The 20,482-nt window shown below is 30.0% G+C and overlaps 1 protein-coding gene across 1 annotated transcript; it reads right to left on the reverse strand.

The window, feature by feature from the left end:
- Nucleotides 1-14,690: 14,690 nt before the first annotated feature.
- On the reverse strand, nucleotides 14,691-17,664 carry LOC107461438 (protein indeterminate-domain 11). Its single transcript, XM_016079928.3, is given in 5 exon segments — nucleotides 14,691-14,860; nucleotides 15,740-16,407; nucleotides 16,478-16,640; nucleotides 16,643-16,831; nucleotides 16,912-17,664. Coding segments are annotated over 5 exon segments (1,107 nt in total). The 5' UTR covers nucleotides 16,994-17,664; the 3' UTR covers nucleotides 14,691-14,855.
- Between the last annotated feature and the right edge of the window lie 2,818 nt (nucleotides 17,665-20,482).

Here is a 20,482-nt window from a genome sequence, read left to right on the forward strand (position 1 = left end):
ATAAAATTATCATTATTTTTGTCCAAAAAATGCAAAAAAATATAGTACAATATTATTGTACAATTAATAATAATAATTTTATTTTATTTTATTTTTGGACGAAGGACTATTATGTCTAATAGAGAGAAACGTTGGGGATTGATTTGTACATTAATTTTTTTGGGACTAAAATGTCCGTTTTTAAAATCTTTAAGGACTGATTTGAGTAATTACTTTGCTAGAAAATAAACTGGGATTGACTTGTCTGTTGGAGTAAAACTTTAGAAATTGATCTGTGTATTAATTTTTTTTAAGGACTAAAATGTCCGATTCTAAAATCCTTGGGACTGATTTGGGTAATTACTCTTAAACAAATCAAGATCTCTATTTATAAATAAAAAACAAGTTTTATGGTATAGATAATAACTAAGTATCTATATGTGTAGATAATCGGGGACAAGCTGTGATTACGACATATGGTATAAATAGAGAACAAATTGTTCAGTGTTTTAGAGAAGTTACAGGAAAAGTTTATAGAATCACATGATGGGAGTCATAATTAGGTTGGATAATAAAATATTATAATAAATAATTAATTTTGGCTAATTAAGGGCCAAATCTTTGGCCTTTTTTTGTTCTCGGACAAAAACATTTTTTGTGTCATAGGCAAAAAAGTATAGCATACGTTAACATTATTTTTACTTAATATCCAAAAAATCCAAACACCGCTCCAACTATGATTACTCACAGAAAAGATAAAAAAGGACCTTGCCGCCTCTACTAACTCCTACCAAGTTTGGGCTTTCATCCAATCAGCATAATCCATATGCAGAAATTTAATATTGAAACAAGTAATTTTGTATCATCAAAAATGAATCATTTTAAATTAAAATAAGAATATACTATAATAGTGAATCAAATAATAAAGTTTGATTTGTTTTGTATTTATTTGGATATCTAAAAACACCAAAATATATAACACGTCCACAAAAAAAATGATTCTTCTCTTATAAAATTACAAATTATATATTTTATTAAATATTATATGAACACATTATTATGTATAAGCAAAAGGAAAAATAAAAAAGAAAATACATAATAGTAAATACATACTAAAATATTATCAAAATATATTGTTGTTAAGATATAATATAAATGAAAAATTATGTATGTATAAATAAATACTAAATGTATACACTTAAACATTATCTTGATGAAATTGGTTACATAATTTAAATTATAAATATTAATTTATTTTTTATAAAAATTTAATTTATAAAAAAATTATTTAAAAATATCTATACACTATAACCAACCAAAAATTTAAAGACGAAAAAGTTATTAAAAAATTGTTATAAAAAAATATTTATTGTTATCAAGTGTTAACGTAGACAAAAAATTGTAATAATAGACTAATAATTACAGTATTTATATTTGTAGCCTGAAATTGTTATTATAGCACATGCTCGAATGGAGAAGTTTAGATATAGAATAATAAAGAATCCTTTTAGGCATACTTGAAATTAAAAGATATATTTATATAAAATTTTGATGATATATTTAATAGAAGCTAATTTTAATCTGCGTGTAGTTGTTTTGCACGTGCGATTAATTATGTAATGCTACAAGAGGAAAAAGCTAATTTTTAAAGTAGCCACGTGAATGTCATTTAAAAGAACAGATATGATTGCACGACTGTATAAAATATTTTGCATTGTAGTTAGTTGAAAATTAAACTGATGTTTCATGAGAACCATGCTTCCTGGGGTAAGCAATAGCTGAAAATTAGGAATGGGTTTCACTCACTAAAATGGCGGATCAACTATTTTGTCTATGAGTCGGGTTTATTTTTTCTTTGTCATAGTGGTTTCAATAACGTTATTCTCCTTGTGTATTTTGGTTACCATAGTTACAATGATTTCTGAATTTTTGGATGTTTACTATAAAGGCCTATGACACAAAAAATATATTTTTGTCCAAGAAAGAAAAAAGGGCCAAGACTTAAGTCCCTAATCAGCCAAAATTAATTACTCATTATAACATTTTATTATCCAACCTAATTATGACTCCCCTCAGATAATTCTATAAACTTTTCCTGCAACCTCTTTAAAATACTGAACAATTTGTTTCCTATTTATACCATCTGTCATAACCACAGTCCACAGCTTGTCATCGATTATCTACACATATAGATACTAAGTTACTATCCATACTATATAACTTGTCTAAATAAAAGTAATGAATTTGTTATGGTTAATATTAAAATATTAATGTAAAGAACTTCTGTCATGCTAAAATTAATTCCCAACAATAAAAAGGAAATTCAAAAAACTCATAATTATAAGTTAAAACTTAAAATTGAGTAATACATAAATAAAAATATTACAAATATTTAAAAAAATCAATTCATTATAAAAATACACATTTAAACACATATTGATTATGTTTTTATTAAGTCATTTCTATTCAATTTTCAATTTTTTATATTAAATGTTGCTTTAGAATAATATTGTTTTTTCGTACATACATTTTTCTACGCAGGAGTATCACAAACTATCATATATTTTACATTTGTGTTTTTTTATGTTTTTTTTTCATTATTCTTTAATTCATTAGCTGACACACAAAATTTTGTTACAGATAAATTTGTTGAAATAGTATTCTTAACTTATTATTCAAGTTGTCCAACTTCATTTATTAATCTATATTTTATTAGCAATTATAACAATATCACAATGTGTTACCTAGATTATTTCTTTATCAATAATAGGTTTACCATTGTAATTATTTTTTAGTGAGAGTACATAAAAAAAAAGTACATAGTATATAAGGTGTAATAACTCAACAAATATTTTCTAAGGGGGATTTTTTATTCTCTCCAATAATGAGAAGAATCTATCTCTCTCCCTCTCTTAATCCTTTCTGATTCATCAAACCATCAACATCACAGCTTGAACAGCTTAGGGCATGAGATTTTCTTCATGGTGCGGTGAGCGTGGAGAGCAACCAAGCTGTGAATAAAAAAAAAAAAGAAAAGGTTGCGAATCCAATTTTGCCATTCTCTTTCTATCCCTAATTTTTCTTTCCACATTTTCTTTCCCCCATTCTTACCTCTTCCTTCAAACTCATCCAATAGAGTTTGATGAGAGGCTATTTCGCAAGATTCTTTCTTGGTGAACATAGCTGTTCCGATCAACGAGTTGGAAGGAAGAAGATCTGAATCCCTATTACTCTGTGATTCATTGATTTCTCAAAATGGCAAACATGGCAAACAGATCCTCCCATTGCAGAGGTCGTGGAGCTACATTGGCTTGCTCTCATTGCAACAAGCAAGGCCACACAGAAGATGTATGCTATAAGAAGCATGGGTACTCCTCCCACTTCTACCAATGGCAGCAACATAACACCACCATCAATCACGTGATCACTGAGGGGCATGATGATATACTCAGTGACAAACAATTCCAGCCCAATTGTCTCCAAGAGAACATTGGAATATCAAGATCTGGATTCACTCCAGAGCAAAGATTTGCCTTGTTAGAGTTGATCAAAGACAAAAGTGTGCAGCAACAACCTCATAATGCAAATCAAATTTTGACTAATTCCATTCACACTTTCACTCCAGGTAAAACCATTGCATTACATTTTAATGCGAGAATTATGAGCATTATCACTCCAAAATCTGCACTATGGATCATTGATTCCGGTGCAACAGATCATGTGACTTTTGACTTAAAAGATTTTGCAAGTTTTCAAAATATTGATCCAATCAATGTGATATTACCAAATGGAACCAAAACTGTTAACACCATCATTGGCACAATCACATTTTCTAAAAATTTTTTTCTCAAAAATGTTTTATACATTCCTTCTTTTGATTTTAAATTGATATCTGTGTCAAAGTTAACCTCAAACTTACATTGTCAATTATTAATCAATGATAAGTGTTGTGAGATACAAGATAGATCCACATCAAAAATGATTGGCATTGCTGAGTGTATAGAAGGGTTATATACAATGAGTAGAGAACCAGAATTCTCTCATTTTCCCCCTCTTCCAACAAAGTAAGCTTCATTGGCGGTAACTACTACTACTACTCATCCCACCACACCTTCACACAGTGAGCACAACAACATTTGGCATCTTAGATTAGGACACATACCCATGCATAAATTAATTTTTTTGAAGAAGTATTATCCTTTTTATAGATAGTATTGCTTCAAATTTTCCTTGTGATTCATGTCATTTTGCAAAACAAAAGAAATTATCTTTTAATCTTAGTACAACTAAAATAAAAGATTGTTTTGATTTAGTTCATATGGATATCTGGGGTCCTATTTCTATCCCTTCCAATGAAGGACATAGGTATTTTTTGACTGTGGTGGATGGTAAGAGCAAATTCACTTGGATTTTTTTTATGAAAACCAAATCTGAAGCATCACAATTGGTTATTAATTTTGTGAATTTTGTCAGAGTACATTTTGAAAAACAAGTTAAGTGTATAAGGACCGACAATGGGCCAGAATTCACTCTAAAATCCTTTTTTGCATCAACTGGAATTTTACACCAAACTTCTTGTGTAGAAACACCAGAGCAAAACGGGATTGTAGAGAGAAAACACCAGCATATTTTAGGTGTTGCTAGAGCACTGCTATTTCAATCAAGAATTCCACATTGTTTTTGGCAATACGCAGTTGCTCACGCCATTCACCTAATTAATAGGCTGCCCAGCACTAACCTGAAATTTTTATGAAACTCATTTTCCATTTTTACATTCTACTAGCACTGACATTTCTGTAGTGCCCATTCGTACTCCACAATGCATTGATCTTTTTCAATATGATACACCATCCACACATCATTTGCAATCACCCACACATACCACACTCATAGATTCAAATGAACATTTCCCAAGCTCAATGCACTCACCAATTTCCTCACACACCATTGCACCCATTACCACACCACACACTGATAATGCAACTGCATCACAACACTCTGACATCACACATGACTGCATTACTAGAAAGTCTGAAAGAGTCAAGAAACCGCCTGCTTATTTGAAGAACTATCATTGTTTGACAACTCACACAGCTCACTCTAGCAATGTTTCCAACTCTAACTCTTTATATCCTATCTCACAACACTTGTCATATGATAAACTAACCCCGAAATATAAGTCACTTTCTCTAACCATCACCTCAAATCAAGAACCTAGCACTTATGAGGAAGCGACTGCACATGAATGTTGGAGAAAGGCAATACAAGATGAATTGACAGCTCTAGATCAGAACAGAACTTGGTGTCTCACTGAACTCCCAAAAGACAAGAAGGCTGTGGGTTGCAAATGGGTTTTTCGGGTAAAATTCAATCCCGATGGCACCATAGAAAGGCAAAAATCTCTATATGGGCTTAAGCAAGCAAGCAGGCAATGGAACATTAAGCTCACTCAGACTCTTGTGGATGCTGGTTATAACCAGTTTTTTGATGATCATTCACTCTTCATTAAGAAACAATCTCAAAGCTTCACTGCCATTCTAGTATATGTTGATGACTTGGTTTTAACCGGGAATGACATTGGTGAAATCAATTCCATCAAGCAAGATTTGGATGACAAATTCAAAATAAAGGATCTTGGTGATCTCAAATACTTCTTGGGAATGGAAGTAGCACCCTCTAACTCTGGAATTCACATTTATCAGCGGAAGTACACCATGGACCTTCTCAGAGATTTTGGTTATCTAGATTGCAAGCCTCTCTCTACTCCATTTGATTATAGTCAGAAACTTTCAAAGGAATCAGATACCATTTTAACAGACAACACTGTTTACAGACAGCTCATCGGCCGACTCCTTTACCTCACAAATACTAAACCCGATATCTCTTATGCTGTGGGACGTTTGAGCCAATTTTTGGACTGTGCAACAACTTCTCACCTACAGGCTGCTTTTCGTGTACTCCGATATTTAAAAGGCCGACCTGCAACTGGTCTCTTCTTCCCCTCTACATCTAATCTGCATCTCACTGGATTTGCCGATGCTGACTGGGCTACCTGTGCCGATACTCGTCGCTCCATTTCCGGTTATTGCTTCATGCTTGGGAACTCGCTCATTAGCTGGAAGAGTAAAAAGCAAACCACAGTTGCCAAGTCCTCTGCAGAAGTTGAATATAGGTCTCTTGCTGTTGCTACTTGTGAAGCTAGTTGGTTATCTTTCTTAATGGATTTCATTGGCTTGCCGCTTCAAAAGTCTATCACTCTATTCTGTGACAACCAGTCAGCCATTCACATTGCCAATAATCCCATTTTTCATGAAAGGACTAAACACATTGAAGTGGACTGCCACATTGTTCGTGAAAAGCATTTGTCTGGTCTCATTCATCTTATGCCAGTTCGTTCTAAGGATCAACTTGCTGATTTTCTTACCAAAGCTCTGCCACCGGGTCCTTTTCTTGCCAATGTTTCCAAGCTAGGATTGTTAGATTTACACAATTCTAGCTTGCGGGAGGGTGTTACCTAGATTATTTCTTTATCAATAATAGGTTTACCATTGTAATTATTTTTTAGTGAGAGTACATAAAAAAAAGTACATAGTATATAAGGTGTAATAACTCAACAAATATTTTCTAAGGGAAATTTTTCATTCTCTCCAATAATGAGAAGAACCTATCTCTCTCCCTCTCTTAATCCTTTCTGATTCATCAAACCATCAACATCACAGCTTGAACAGCTTAGGGCATGAGATTTTCTTCACAATGCAAATAGCCACTTTGATAATAAAAAATCTATATTTAATTTGTTTAGGATTTGCTAAGTGTGAAATTACTGCTATATTTGGCAATGATAAGAGTTTATTTAAAAAAGTATGTCTAGAATCAAAGACATGTTGAGTTCCAGATAATGTTATTATTTTTCGCCTAAGGAAACTTTGTAATCTAACTAGAGCCTCTAGGAGAATAGTGAGGAAATTTGATTTATTTAAATTGTTGATTTGGTAGAAATTATCAATTTGAGATTTTTTGTGTCTTTTATATATTAGGCTCTACAATACTGAATTTCTTGCATCAAAGATCAAACACAACTCTCTTTTTTGTTTTTTTGTTTTACTACTTTAAATACTTTGGCTCTTTTTTCTTCTTCTAAATTTAATAGCGTTCGTGTACGATGGAATGAAGAAATTTAAAAAAAAATGTAAAATATAGTATTAATCTTAATGGTATTCACATGTTCATTATTAATTGAAACTGAGACTTTAGTGCCCTATAATTTACTTTTACGATGTCTTTATCTTTTAAATGGTTCCTAAAAATTTCTTACTTTTTTTAAGATGTTTTACAATTCTTAAGTTTATTATTATTATTATTATTATTATTATTATTATTAGTTACAATGCTAAATTTTGATTTTATTATTTTATTTTATTTTTTTTAGTAGATGTGGTCAGATTTTATTTAAAAGGCCAAAAAAATTAGTTTGAATGTTATTCAGACTCATGTAAAGATATTTTTTTGTTTTTTTTGTTTTATATATATTTTTTATTTTTTATTTTTTTTCAATTGGATAATAAATTAATTAGTTAAAAATTTAATTATGATTGTATTATGTCTCTTATGTTTGTTCTTGTAGGCTGTAGTTAATCTAAACCAATTTTAGTTTATCCCTTAAAGATCTCAAAACTTCACAGTTTGAAAATTATTAGTTGTATAAGATCACTAATTTCTTTTTATAAGTTCATTGCTTTCATTTTTTTCAATCTTTTCTCGATTTTTTTAAATTCTTTATTTATTGTTCCTTCCAATCAATTATAAAAGCGGAGCTCCTTTTTGTTGGAAATTGGAATAAATTTCATTCTAAGCAACATGATCATTATTTTTTTGTTTAATTTAAAAAGAAGTTGGGGTTGTATTAAATATTTTTATAATTGTCTCCATTAAAAGAACATCTATAATATTAAGTAGATACACAATTTGATATTATACTAATTGTCTTAATTTGCTATTTTCATGTTTTTAACATTTTAAACAATTTAGTTTTCTTATCATTCTCTATTCTCCTGATTTTTTAGCTAAGGATTATTTTCGAACTCATGAACATATATATTATTTAGTTGTACATACCTTCACTTGTTGAGTAATAATTTGAAATCTTATACCCTGAATAATCTAATACCAAAAGCAATTATTTATCATATACTATTTTTTTATTCTCTTCTCATTTTGCTGCAAATAAAACGATCATCTATTTAATTGCGTGTTGAATTGTTATTAGGACTTTGAGGGGTCTCAGAAGTAGAACAAGACCTAAAAAATCTTAAAGAACAATTGAATGAAAATTTGTCGATTATACCATTGATTAAGAAGTTTTGTACATTGGATTATATTTGTAATTTGTTCTAAAGTATGTGCTTCTTTTGTTGTTATTTAATGATAAATACTATTCTAAGTCATGAAGAATTCTATGCAATGTATTTTAAATTATGTAGTAACACATTTAACAATGATTCACTAAATGACGATTATACTTTGAATGTGGTGGACAGAAAAATTTTTTCATAATGTATAATACGTATGTTTAAATGTGTATTTTTTTTTTTTTTTACAATGGATTGATTTTTTAAGTATTTGTAATATTTTTATTTATGTATTAATCAATTTCAACTTATAACTACGAGCTCTTTGATTTTTTTTATTGTTGAAAATTAATTTTAGCATATGAAAATTCTTACTGTTAATATTTTTTAATATTAACCATAAGAAATTTATTATTTTTATTTATAAATAGAGATTTTGGTTTCTTTAATTTGGTGACCTAATGTGAAGTGTATAATTATGTGTGATATATTTGTAATAAAATTATAAAAAATAGTGTATGCGTCATTATGATATAAATGTGACTTATATTAACTCATGAATTGGTAGTTTAGCATTTTTCGTATATCGCACGGTCTCTGCACTAGTTACTACTTATTAGGCACTGGATTTGATGGTCTCAGCATGTTTGGATCATTAAATGGTCCCATAACAAAACATGTTTTTTAAATTTTTTTAACAATTGCTAAATAGTTCTTTTCTAATTTTAATTATAAATTAATCTCATATATTTTATTTAATTATAAAAATTATTTTTTATTTTATAAATTTTTATTTTATTATTTATCTATTATGTTTATTAACAATCAAAATAAAAAATAATAACTAATTAGATCTTCCATTGATCGTAATAAATTTTTTTTTGCCATTCCAATCGATTAAAAGTTTATATTTGATCCGTGACGTTCATCCAAGGCTGTGAAATCGTGTTTATTTGAAAATCAATCGATTGGATTATCAAAACAATCGATTAAATTTCAAATTTCCCATAACTCAATCGATTGGACTACAGGTCATCACAAAACAATCGATTGAAAGTTGCAAGGTAGCATGATTTTCGTAAAAATCAATCGATTGGTCATATTACCCAATCGATTGAACGATGACTAAAATGTTGGTTTTTTAAAATTCAATCAATTTCTTATACTACTCTCCAAAGCAACTTGATGTCTCACAATTCAATCGATTGGTTATGTTATCCAATCGATTGAAGTCATCAAAGCAATATGGATTTGCTCAATTCAATCGATTGGTTGTGTTATCCGATCGATTGAATTGTGTATTACGCCGTTTTCAATTTTCTTATCATTTTTATAAATTATTATCTTATTATTCATCTATCTTAACTTTAAAATTCTATCTTCAATTTTTAAGACTTTATTTTGATTTAGATACACTAATCTTATATTTTCTTTAATATTAACATTATAAATTGGTGAATAATCTATCACCCAATTATTCAATCACACCATTAGAATCGTGTATCAATATCATGAGAGAGTGGTGCAGATTTATGACTCGATGCCTGGGTAGTTATAATGTCTCTTGACTTACCCTTTTTCAAAATCATGTATTGACTGGTAATGAATGTTCTTGATTTTTTACAGGGAATTCGTTGCTTAAAATGTTCCTCCTTTTTGAGAAATTCATATCAAAAACCCCAACTGAAAATATCGGTGGTGCATGGGATATCGGCGGTGCATGAAATATTCAATTTTCTTCCGTTTTAATTACTTTTTATATCTGCTCAAATATTTTATATTGAAATCTAATTATCCTTTTGTGCTTTTCATCGTGCAGAATAGCGAATTGCTCCAGAGCTGTGGAACAGATGTTCGATATATTGGAGGCTCAGAATGCAGAGCACAACATGAAAGTACCGTTATTAGAGCTTTAGAATGAGGAAATAACGGATCGTGTGCCTCCTGAGAAAACTGTAAAATCTGAAGATGATAAGTTTAAAAGTTCTATGGCTCTAATGGAGGATTGGAAAGAGGGCTTCCATTATTAATCTAGGAAGAATTGATTAAAAATTATGTCTTAGCAATATATAAATAAATTATTAAAATGCTTTGATATATATTGTATGATATTTTTTTCTAGTCAAAATTCAATAGAGAGGTCAAATCTTGAACAAATGAAAAGAACAAAATAGAATGTAAACAAATAAAAAGATATGAAATTTTTTTACATAAATTAATTATATAAAATAAAATATAATTTACATAAAATTTGTATGACATTATTATTGAAATAATAAATGAAAATGGCATTACTTCATCATAAAAATATGAGTTTTTTAAACTAAAATATCTCTAGAGTGCATAGAAATAGAGAAAAATTGTAAAAGTTTTCAATCGACTGTGTAACACAACCAATCGATTGAATTGGACAAATTCATATTGTTTTGATGACTTCAATCGATTGAATTGTGAGACCTCAGGTTGTTTTGAAGCATTCAATCGATTGGGTAGTATAAGCAATCGATTGAATTTTAAAAATCCCACATTTTAATCATCGTTCAATCGATTGATTTTAGCGAAAATCATGCTACCTTGCAATTTTCAATCGATTGTTTTGTGATAACCTTAGTCTAATCGATTGAGTTATGGGAACCTGAAATTCAATCGATTGTTTTGATAATCCAATCGATTAATTTTCAAAGAAACACAATTTTACAGCCCTGGACGAACGTCACGGATCAAATATAAACTTTTAATTGATTGGAATGGTCAAAAAGTTTATTACGATCAATGGAAGATCTAATTCGTTATTGTTTTTTATTTTGATTTTTAATAAACATAATAGATGAATGATAAAATAATAATTTATAAAATAAAAAATAATTTTTATAATTAAATAAAATATATGGAATTAATTTGTAATTAAAATTAGAAAAGGACTATTTAGCCGTTATTAAAAAAACTTAAAAAACATGTTTTGTTTTGTTATGAGACCATTTAATGGTCCAAACGTTATGGGACTATCAAATCCTTAGCCTACTTAGTACTACTACTATTTTCAAGATTTAGATCTAAAGTCTTGAAGTTATAAGTAATTTGTTATCTCAAATAATTCTAATTCTATTACTTTTATTTGTCATCTATTGATACACTGGTGTGAGTAATTACTTTTTTTTCTTCAACTTGACTGGGATTAGCTAGTGATTATTAAACTAAATAATCAAACTTTTCTTTGGGTTCCAAACAAGCCTTAAGGACAGACCCAATCAATGATCCAATCTAAGGTGTCAGTTCATGGATGAGGTGGACCATTGGATCCATCGAAAACGTGTATAGTTTCTGTCAATATTAGCAGGAAAAAAAAAACGAAAAGAATCACAAATCATTTTGATAGCAAAGTTCTTCATTAGTTGTAACTTGTAAGTTGAAACCAGAAAAAATTGTTTAAATTAGTTAATAACATATTGCTAAACACTACGTTGTTTTCGAAAATTCCTTATTTAATAGCCTGTTAATTGATTTACCAAATAAAATTATTGAGTAGCTATTTGTTGCTTTTTGCATGTACACATTTTTTTTCCCTTTTATTTTTTTGGTTGATTAAAAAAACCACGATTATATATTTAATATGATGGTGTTGATAAACCCTTTGACGATGAAAAAATAAGTACTAAAATTACATTGAAGGGACCATGGTATTTGTACCACCAAAGTAGTGTAGAATTCGGAAATCACATCATCACTATGCGACACGATTTGGGATGAAAAACTCTAAGCACTCATCAACATGATACATTATTGATAAGTTACTTTTATAAAAAGTTGATATTTAAAAATTATTAAATAATTTAATAAATTTGACTAAATTATTATCTAACAATATTTAACTATAAATTTCACGTAAAAACAACTAATCTCCTTTGTGAATGACAGGATGAGGATCGATTACAATGGTAAAGAGTAAAGACACACAAATTATTAAAAGAGAGAGATTTATTGATTCCATAGCAATGTGCATAATGTATGGGTTGGGAGAGGAAGCAAGAAAGTGATGGAGGCTCTCCCTTATTAACTTGGCTTAGTTTAATTAGCTTGACTAAAACAAGAAAAGGTTGAATTATTTTTAGGCAAAGTAGGGAATATCAATAGGCGTTCGCTTTTATAATGACAAGTCAACTTAGATTATGCTAGATTCTAATAAAACAACACATGTATATAACAAACAAAAATCCATTTCATCATTCTGCCAACTCACTCAGCTTTTTAGAGCTACCAACAGCATTGTCTTAAACATTATTCTCCCTTTTTTTTTGTTCTGAAAATAAACATTACTATTCCCTTTTTCTTCTTCTAAATGAATTGATTAGACTTGCCAGACAAAAAGCAACCCTGCATCTAAAGCCAATGTAAATTCATGCTCTATATATTTAGCTAGCTAGGCCATTTCCATTTCCCTTTACGTGTTTTTTTTAGCTGTCTCTCTACATCTATGCCCCACAGCACTTGCATAAAATGACAAATGTGCAATGATATATCTTATCATTAAAAATAAGATTTAATTTGTCAAAAAAAATTAAAAATTAATATTTAATTTAAAAATAAAAAAATAAATCATTTTTAAATATTTAAAATTTGTTATAAAAAATAAATTAAATACTAAGTAATACACATAATAAAATTTACTTAAAAGTAATTACTATTTAATAACATTTTAATATATTCATTAATTATACTTTATTGGTATTCTGAAAAAAATTGTCAACAAGAACTACTCAACCTAGAGCTATATATCTAGCTAATAGATCTTTTGTTAAATATGTTTGGTCATCATCGCGTGGTTTAATTAATAATATGTTAGTTGTTATTTATTTTATGCTTTCGTTTTCATGAGTAAGATGAAGGCTCACAAGTCATCACAAGAGCATCTCGGGATTCAGAGAGGAATCTTTGGGTGCAGAAATGTTTTGCCTCTGCAAACCAATGAAAAGAGAGGTGCCAACGCCACTTTCAAAACTTTCTTATTATATGAATATATCTACATACACATACACTATTACTGACCTAGCCATTATATAGCATATAGCTAATAATCTTATTAGGGTAACAAGAATATATATGCATAACTTTCTTGAAGTTCTATATTTAAATGAAACTCTATAAATTCTTAGCTTGAGTTGAGTTTAACATGTTTAAATAGTGACACTTGAAATGGTGTTGCTTCAATTTGCTCATGGTAAATATTTATAAAGGTAAAATGACAAATTAATCCGCATTGTCAACCACAAAACAACTGAGAGGAAAAAAATAAAAATAAAAAATAAAGTATATATGTACAATTAATAGGTGTATGCACGAAAAAGAAATATCGTAGGAACCTTTTTTAATTAACATTTATTTTGTTAGAAAGTATAATATATAAAAGAAAAAATAGGGCAAATGGATTCAAAGGATCAACGCGAGCATCTTTTTTTTTTTAATATATATGTATATTAATTTTTTTTAATTCTCCAAAAAATGAGAAAAACAAATTCAGATAGCAAGCTAACATGCATTATTTCATATAGTCACGGATGCTCCCTAAAATAAAGAATCCAATGCATTTTATGTGTACACATCATATCATATCCTTCCATACACATAAACTAGTCGCAGCATGCATATTATGATTGTATCATTGATCTTTGTGATTATATGATAATGATCATGCTAATAATAATAGTGCTTGTCATTATCTTATTATACTAAGAGATAATTATATATATTTTACTATCAACATCGGTCCACGTGATAATAATGAGAGGATTAATCAAAAAGGTTAATGATTAAGATAAAGATGGTAGGTAGGACAAATTTTTCATGAAGATTCAAAGCTCTCTATCATGAGAAGTCATATATAACTGACGAGTTCAAAAAGATAGAAACGAATCATCGATCCATATGGTAAAAAAATCGGCAGATTTGATCGTTGACTGGCCCACATGATGGATAATAACATTATTAACACGATGCATTATACTGAAACATATAATAGATCTTCTAAAGAAAGTGTTAGCAGATTATAACATAGAAACTCAATCATATATATCTCTCGTTTTTCTTAAGATTTAATGCAACAACACGTATACTCCATTTAATCAGTTTAATGAATATAATGCGTGCATTTGAAATTCTATATAGGTGAAGCCATAGTCCTATAAATTTTTGGTCAATTGGATTATCATTTCAACTTGATTATTCTTTGGATCTTCACGTGAAAACTCTAAATACTTTTTATGTTATATAATAAAGGGGTTTAATTTAACCAGAAGGACAAACAAAAAGGGGGGAGGGGGTTAATTATATTGTTTATGCAGTCAACTTAAAATTAGAAAGAGGAAAAGATTTAGAAAAAGAATATAATAATCGACAGAACTTAATTTACCCATATGATCTTTTCATGTGCTTAAGGCTTAAGCTCAACAAAGGTTCATGGACTAAACAATAGAGAATGTAAAGTAAGTGTGTAAGGACCGACCATGTTATCACAACTAATTCTTCCATTTGAATTTAATCTGAACAAGACATAAAAGACAAAATTTTGTCAGATAACGAATATTGAGGTAACTTTCAATACATATTCTAGAAAAGGTTTCACTCCTTATATCCACTGTTATATCATAGATAAATTATTTATTACACTCTATACCACAGTACAAATATACCTCTCAATCTCACACTTTATTTTTTTATTAATTTGGAGGGAGGGGGGTGGAGGTAATAATAATTAATTCATATATATGTAACAATTAAAAAAATATAGATACTTGTCTAAAAGAAATAAATATTAATGTCTAGATCCTCTTCTTAGTTTTAGATATATTTTGAAACAATTATTTGATGGTTCACTTAAGATCAATATCATCAAATTTGATGGGTTTTTCCAACAATGAACTAGTTGAAATTAATCAGCATTTATTTTTCTTAAGATCTTATATTCAAGTTTTGTAGTTACTAGTAAACAAAAAATTTGGCGATGTGAGAATTTTACCCCTATAGTATATCTAGCGTGATGCATGAAGAGTAAGGTAGCTTTATAAAATTTATAAAACTCAAGACTAACCTTTTCGTTGAATTATTTGAATTTTTGAAAGATTATTAATTAATTAGATGAAAGTGTTTTTATATAAAGCATTTTCACATAAGTAATCCATCTTTTTTCTAATTCAAAGTGCTAATACATAAGCACACAAATTAACACTGCGTGTGTCAGTGTGTGTTCTCAAAATATTGGGATTGTGAACGTAGTCCTTCCCTTTGGGAAGAAGATTAACGAAGACAACAAGTGAACAACAACAACATCTCATAAACAAAAGTTGTTGAATTAAAATTGGAAATTATACTTTACGGAAAAGGAAGAATAATTAGGAAAGAAAACTAGCAGATAAGCTAACCTTGCCATGGCTTTTGGTGATGATGATGCGGGGAAGAAGAAGAAGTAGAGTTGATGCAGTTACTGATACCAGCAATGGTGAGGATATCGCTATGAGAGAGAGGCCTAAGCCCCAAGAAATCCCTGGTCAATCCCTCGCCACCACCGTCGTTGGCGCCAAAAGCGTCGTCAAAAGAGTTGATGACGTGGTGGAGGAGAGACGGAGAAGAAGCAGGAGGCGGGAAGAAGCCATGGTGAGCGAAAGCAGTAGGGTCGTCACGTGAGGACAAATTCAAACCAAAAGTGTCAGACACGTGACCCTGCGGGTGGGTCCTGATGAGCTGTGACTGTGAGTGTTGTGCGGATGAGCTGACGGTGGTGGTGGTGGTGGTTGCACCCATCTGCGCTGCTTTCTGAAGCAACGCAGTGGCTGACATGTGCGCTGTGGGTCCAATTACACCGCTAGGGTTAGGGTTTCTATTTGGGACTTGTTCATCCAGATCCAACCTTGGAGTAACTGACGAGAAATCAAGCCACGGTGGCATGGTGCTGAAACTACTTTGTTGCTCTTGCTTCAGTGGGAATCCATGGATTTCATGAGATTGAGACTGAGATACAGCTGTCACAGCTCTCGCGCTTTCTTCTGCAAGCGCATCACAAAACGCTCTGTGCGTGATAAAACTGTCCCTCCTGAAATTCAATTCATCAAGACACCAAAGTCGAAGAAACGGTTAGTTAGTTAGTTAGTTAGTTAACCAACCTTGAGAAGAGGGTGCCGCAGTCGCATCGGTACTCGCGAGTGCCGCAGGTTTTGGAGTGAGCTTTCCAGTCGGATTGAACGGCGTACTTCTTAGAGCACTTGTCGCATTTCCACTTCTTCTCGCCGTGCTTCCTGCAAAAGTGCTTCTTGATTCCGGTGAGGTGCACACGTACACCTTCTTCCTCACCACCTCCGTCTTCGTTCTCTGCTTCAGCTTCCACGGCAAGTTGTGGCCTCTTCTGTGCAGCTGCAGATTCTGATCCCTCTGAAACCCTTTCCCACAGATCTCGCATAAGAATCTGTTTGTCGCCATCAGAGTCTTCGGTGACAACGCTATCACTTCAGCATCAGGGTCTATATACATAACATACCATGTTTAATTTAATTAAGTAGCTGCAGAATTTAATTAATTAATCAAACTTATATATATATACCTGGGTTACCAGGGAGGCTTCTCTTCTTCTTATTAACTTGGCCATGAGTTTGAGTTGGTGGTGGTGGAGTGAAGTTTGACATGTTCTCTATGAGTTATTACTCCTGTGTTGTTGTAACATATGAGCCCCTTCAATTCAACATCTTGTCGGTCCCTATAAGGCTGTTCTATAATTCTGGGATCTATGTATATAAGCTTCGATAAGGAATTACTAAACTCCTCACTCCTTACCTTAATTAGAAAAAATTGGAAAACAAACAACAGAACAGAACAAAGTAAAGCAAAGCAAAGAGAAGTCTTGATTAGAAAAATGTTTGTTAAATATGAATATGAACCAAAATAATATAATTAAAATTGGATGGTTGCCTTGCTATTATTATAGCTACTTCATTGTTTAGTTTTGGAACCAACCCAAGAGACAATTTTCTGTTTTTACTTCTTAGCTTCTTCTCTATCTTATTTTAGGAAAACAAAAGAAGAAAGTGTTGACAAAGAGAACTAGTTGAAGTAGTGAAACCAGATATATATGGTACAGCAACTTCAAGCTTCCAAAATCATAATCACGCAACAAAAACACAGTAATTGCACCACACACACACAAGTATGAACAAAAATGTAGACCCAGTTGTTGAAACTCAGAGAGAGAAAGAGATGTGGATGAGGGAAGGGGATTCTCCACAAAACCCAAGAAGAGAAAGAGAAGGGAGAAGGCAACCCTACCCTACAACCAAAGGACTCTGACGTAGCACTTTCTGTCTTTTCCTCTCTTCTCTCTTTCTCAACTCTCAAACCAATTTTTTCTCTTGTTTCTTTTTGTGTTATTTTCTCAATTTAACAGATTAATAACTAATTCATTATGAATCTAAATTTTATTTAAAAGTATGTCATTAGTTAATAAATATGTAACACTTATCTAGCAAATAAGTAAACTGATTGTACGCCCAACCCAAATTATTTTTCTTTTATTATTTATTCATTCATTTTGCTTGCTTTCCTAACAAAGCTCAATTCTTTTCTCTCTAAAACCTTTTTAACAGAGAGAAAGAAAGTCCATGCCACTTGTATTATTTATTTATTTAACATAACATGATGGATGCTTTCTACGTTTTACAGTGACATGATTGATCCATTGATTCAATTCTAACCGGCATGGCTAAAAGCCTTACACCCTAAATTCTTCTTTATTTTATCATTATTCAAATTATTTCTGACAATTTTGTATCTCTTGCATGCTCCATAACATGCCAATTAAATTCTAAACAAAAAGATCTTGTTAGGCTCCGGATCCACAACGCAACACAAATTTTGTCGCCCTTGTCATTTTCATTTCAAAATTTGTCATTATAAATATTTATATGATAATTATCTATATGATAATATTTATATAATAATTAGAAGGTATAGTGTAGTGTATAGGAAGAAGCTATAGTTAGAAGCGTGTCAAATTGCGTGGCTGACACTACTTATGTTGTTGTTGACTCCACAGTCAATAATAACACTGCAAAACTAGTGAACCCTTTCAGCGGAATTTTTGACTTCCATGTGCTCTCGTTACTCAGTATTTGACTCAACATTTAATAAACTAACCCCGTTTTATATACGACAACTATTTAAATAAAAATGACAAAAATATTTTTTTATGAAAATATTTTATTTAAAAGTGTAATTTATTTATTTAGTCCTTTTATATATTCCTTATATTTACATTAATTTTTTTCAATTATTGAACATTGGACTTTGCAACTTTGTCTCTCGGTTTATCTTTAAGAATATAAAATAACGTGAACCATATACTATATATATGTTAGGTTCCAATTAAATGGCTACTATCAATTGCCAAATCTTAATTAAAGAGTCGTAGTATATATATAGTGACGACAATTATGAATGCTTGTAAATGTATTTATATTGGAATGTTAGGTAAATAATAATTATTTTAAACAACATACACAATCATCAATTAAATAAAAATATACTATATTTTAATTTAATATTATTAATTAAATTTATTTTTTTAATTTTATTAATTCATATTATTTACATATTATTTAAAAAAGTTGTTGATTATCTATATTTTTTCATTTAGATTTTGACAAATTAATGAAAGGAATATAAATATTTTTAATGGGGTATATGTGGGTAGAGCAGAACTGGATTTGTTTTTGTTTATGTTAGTTCAGCTTTCGAGATGCCTGCACCATATGTCCGAGCTTTATAAAAATAAATTTAAAAAAATAGTTATTGTTATTATTGGGCATAGAAATTAGAAAAACATATTTGTTTTGTCATTATCTTGTTTTATTCTTCAATGATTAAGGTTTTCAAAATATGATCTTGCTCGACTCAAGTCTCAATGTGCTCTACCAGCTCATCTCTGATCTGCCATTAAAAAACACAAAGGAAAAAGGTTATTAATGCAACGGTATATCAATTATTATATGATAATAAAATCAAAAGGGTACGGTGTCATGGTAAAAAGACAATATTAGAAGTTAGAACAATTTACTCAAAAGAAATTTGCTGCTTCCTAGTAATGTAGGTCAAATTATAATGCAACGACTATATATATGAGGCTTTTTTACTTAAATAAATTAAACAAGTTCTAAAATTACTCAAATTCTCTAAATCAATTTTTGATACGTAAATACCCTAATCTTAATATTATATAAATCGTGCTAGGGGAATGTGGTTTATATAATATATTAATTATTACATCCTGGAACGATTTATGCATGAATAACTTCTGAGCAATAACACATAAATCGTCTCAAAGTTGCTAGCTTTATTAATTGTATGTAAATCGTTCCAGGTTAGGAGGATTTACGTGGTTTCAAGCAAAAACACAAGATCCTGCCACGATTTATGTGTAAGTTATAACCCCAGCACCCTACCACGATTTATTTGTCAGCTATAATCCCAACATCCTGCCATGATTTATGTTCTAATCTCACACCCTAAGACCCAACCATGAATTACCCACAACTCTTAAAGTTACACACAAAAACATACAAAATCCTCCATTTTCACCCTATCTAAGCATTCAGTGATAAGGTTGGAGAGAAAGAGAGTCCGCAGCGATGCGAAAGAGGCATTGAGTGACCGCATCTGGCATACAGCAGTGGGAGAATGGGCATTAAGAATATCAAATTAAATAAAAACAATACTAAAAGAGAATACTAAAAAATTATAATTAAAATTTTGACACATAATTTTGTTTAATAATTTAAATTTTATATATTTTTTACTTAAATTTATATTAATAAAAAATACATGAATTTATATTAAGCAAAATTATATTTTTTTTCAACATTTTTTGCTCTTAATTTAAAAAAAATAAATTATATGTTAAAATTTAGTATTTTTTATTTAATTTGATCTTTCAATTGAAATAAATAATTTATATTATAAACAAATGACAATAGTAAGTAAAGTACATACTAATTTAAGAATATACAGTAAAAATATACAAAGTTAAAATAAAAAATAACAATTTTTTGTTTATAGAAAATATGTATAAATAAAAATAATTAAAAAAAATTATATGAACAATGAGTATTAAAAATTTTATATTA

Source organism: Arachis duranensis, chromosome 8 (genome assembly GCF_000817695.3).
Source record: "Arachis duranensis cultivar V14167 chromosome 8, aradu.V14167.gnm2.J7QH, whole genome shotgun sequence".
Classification (NCBI taxonomy): Eukaryota; Viridiplantae; Streptophyta; class Magnoliopsida; order Fabales; family Fabaceae; genus Arachis; species Arachis duranensis.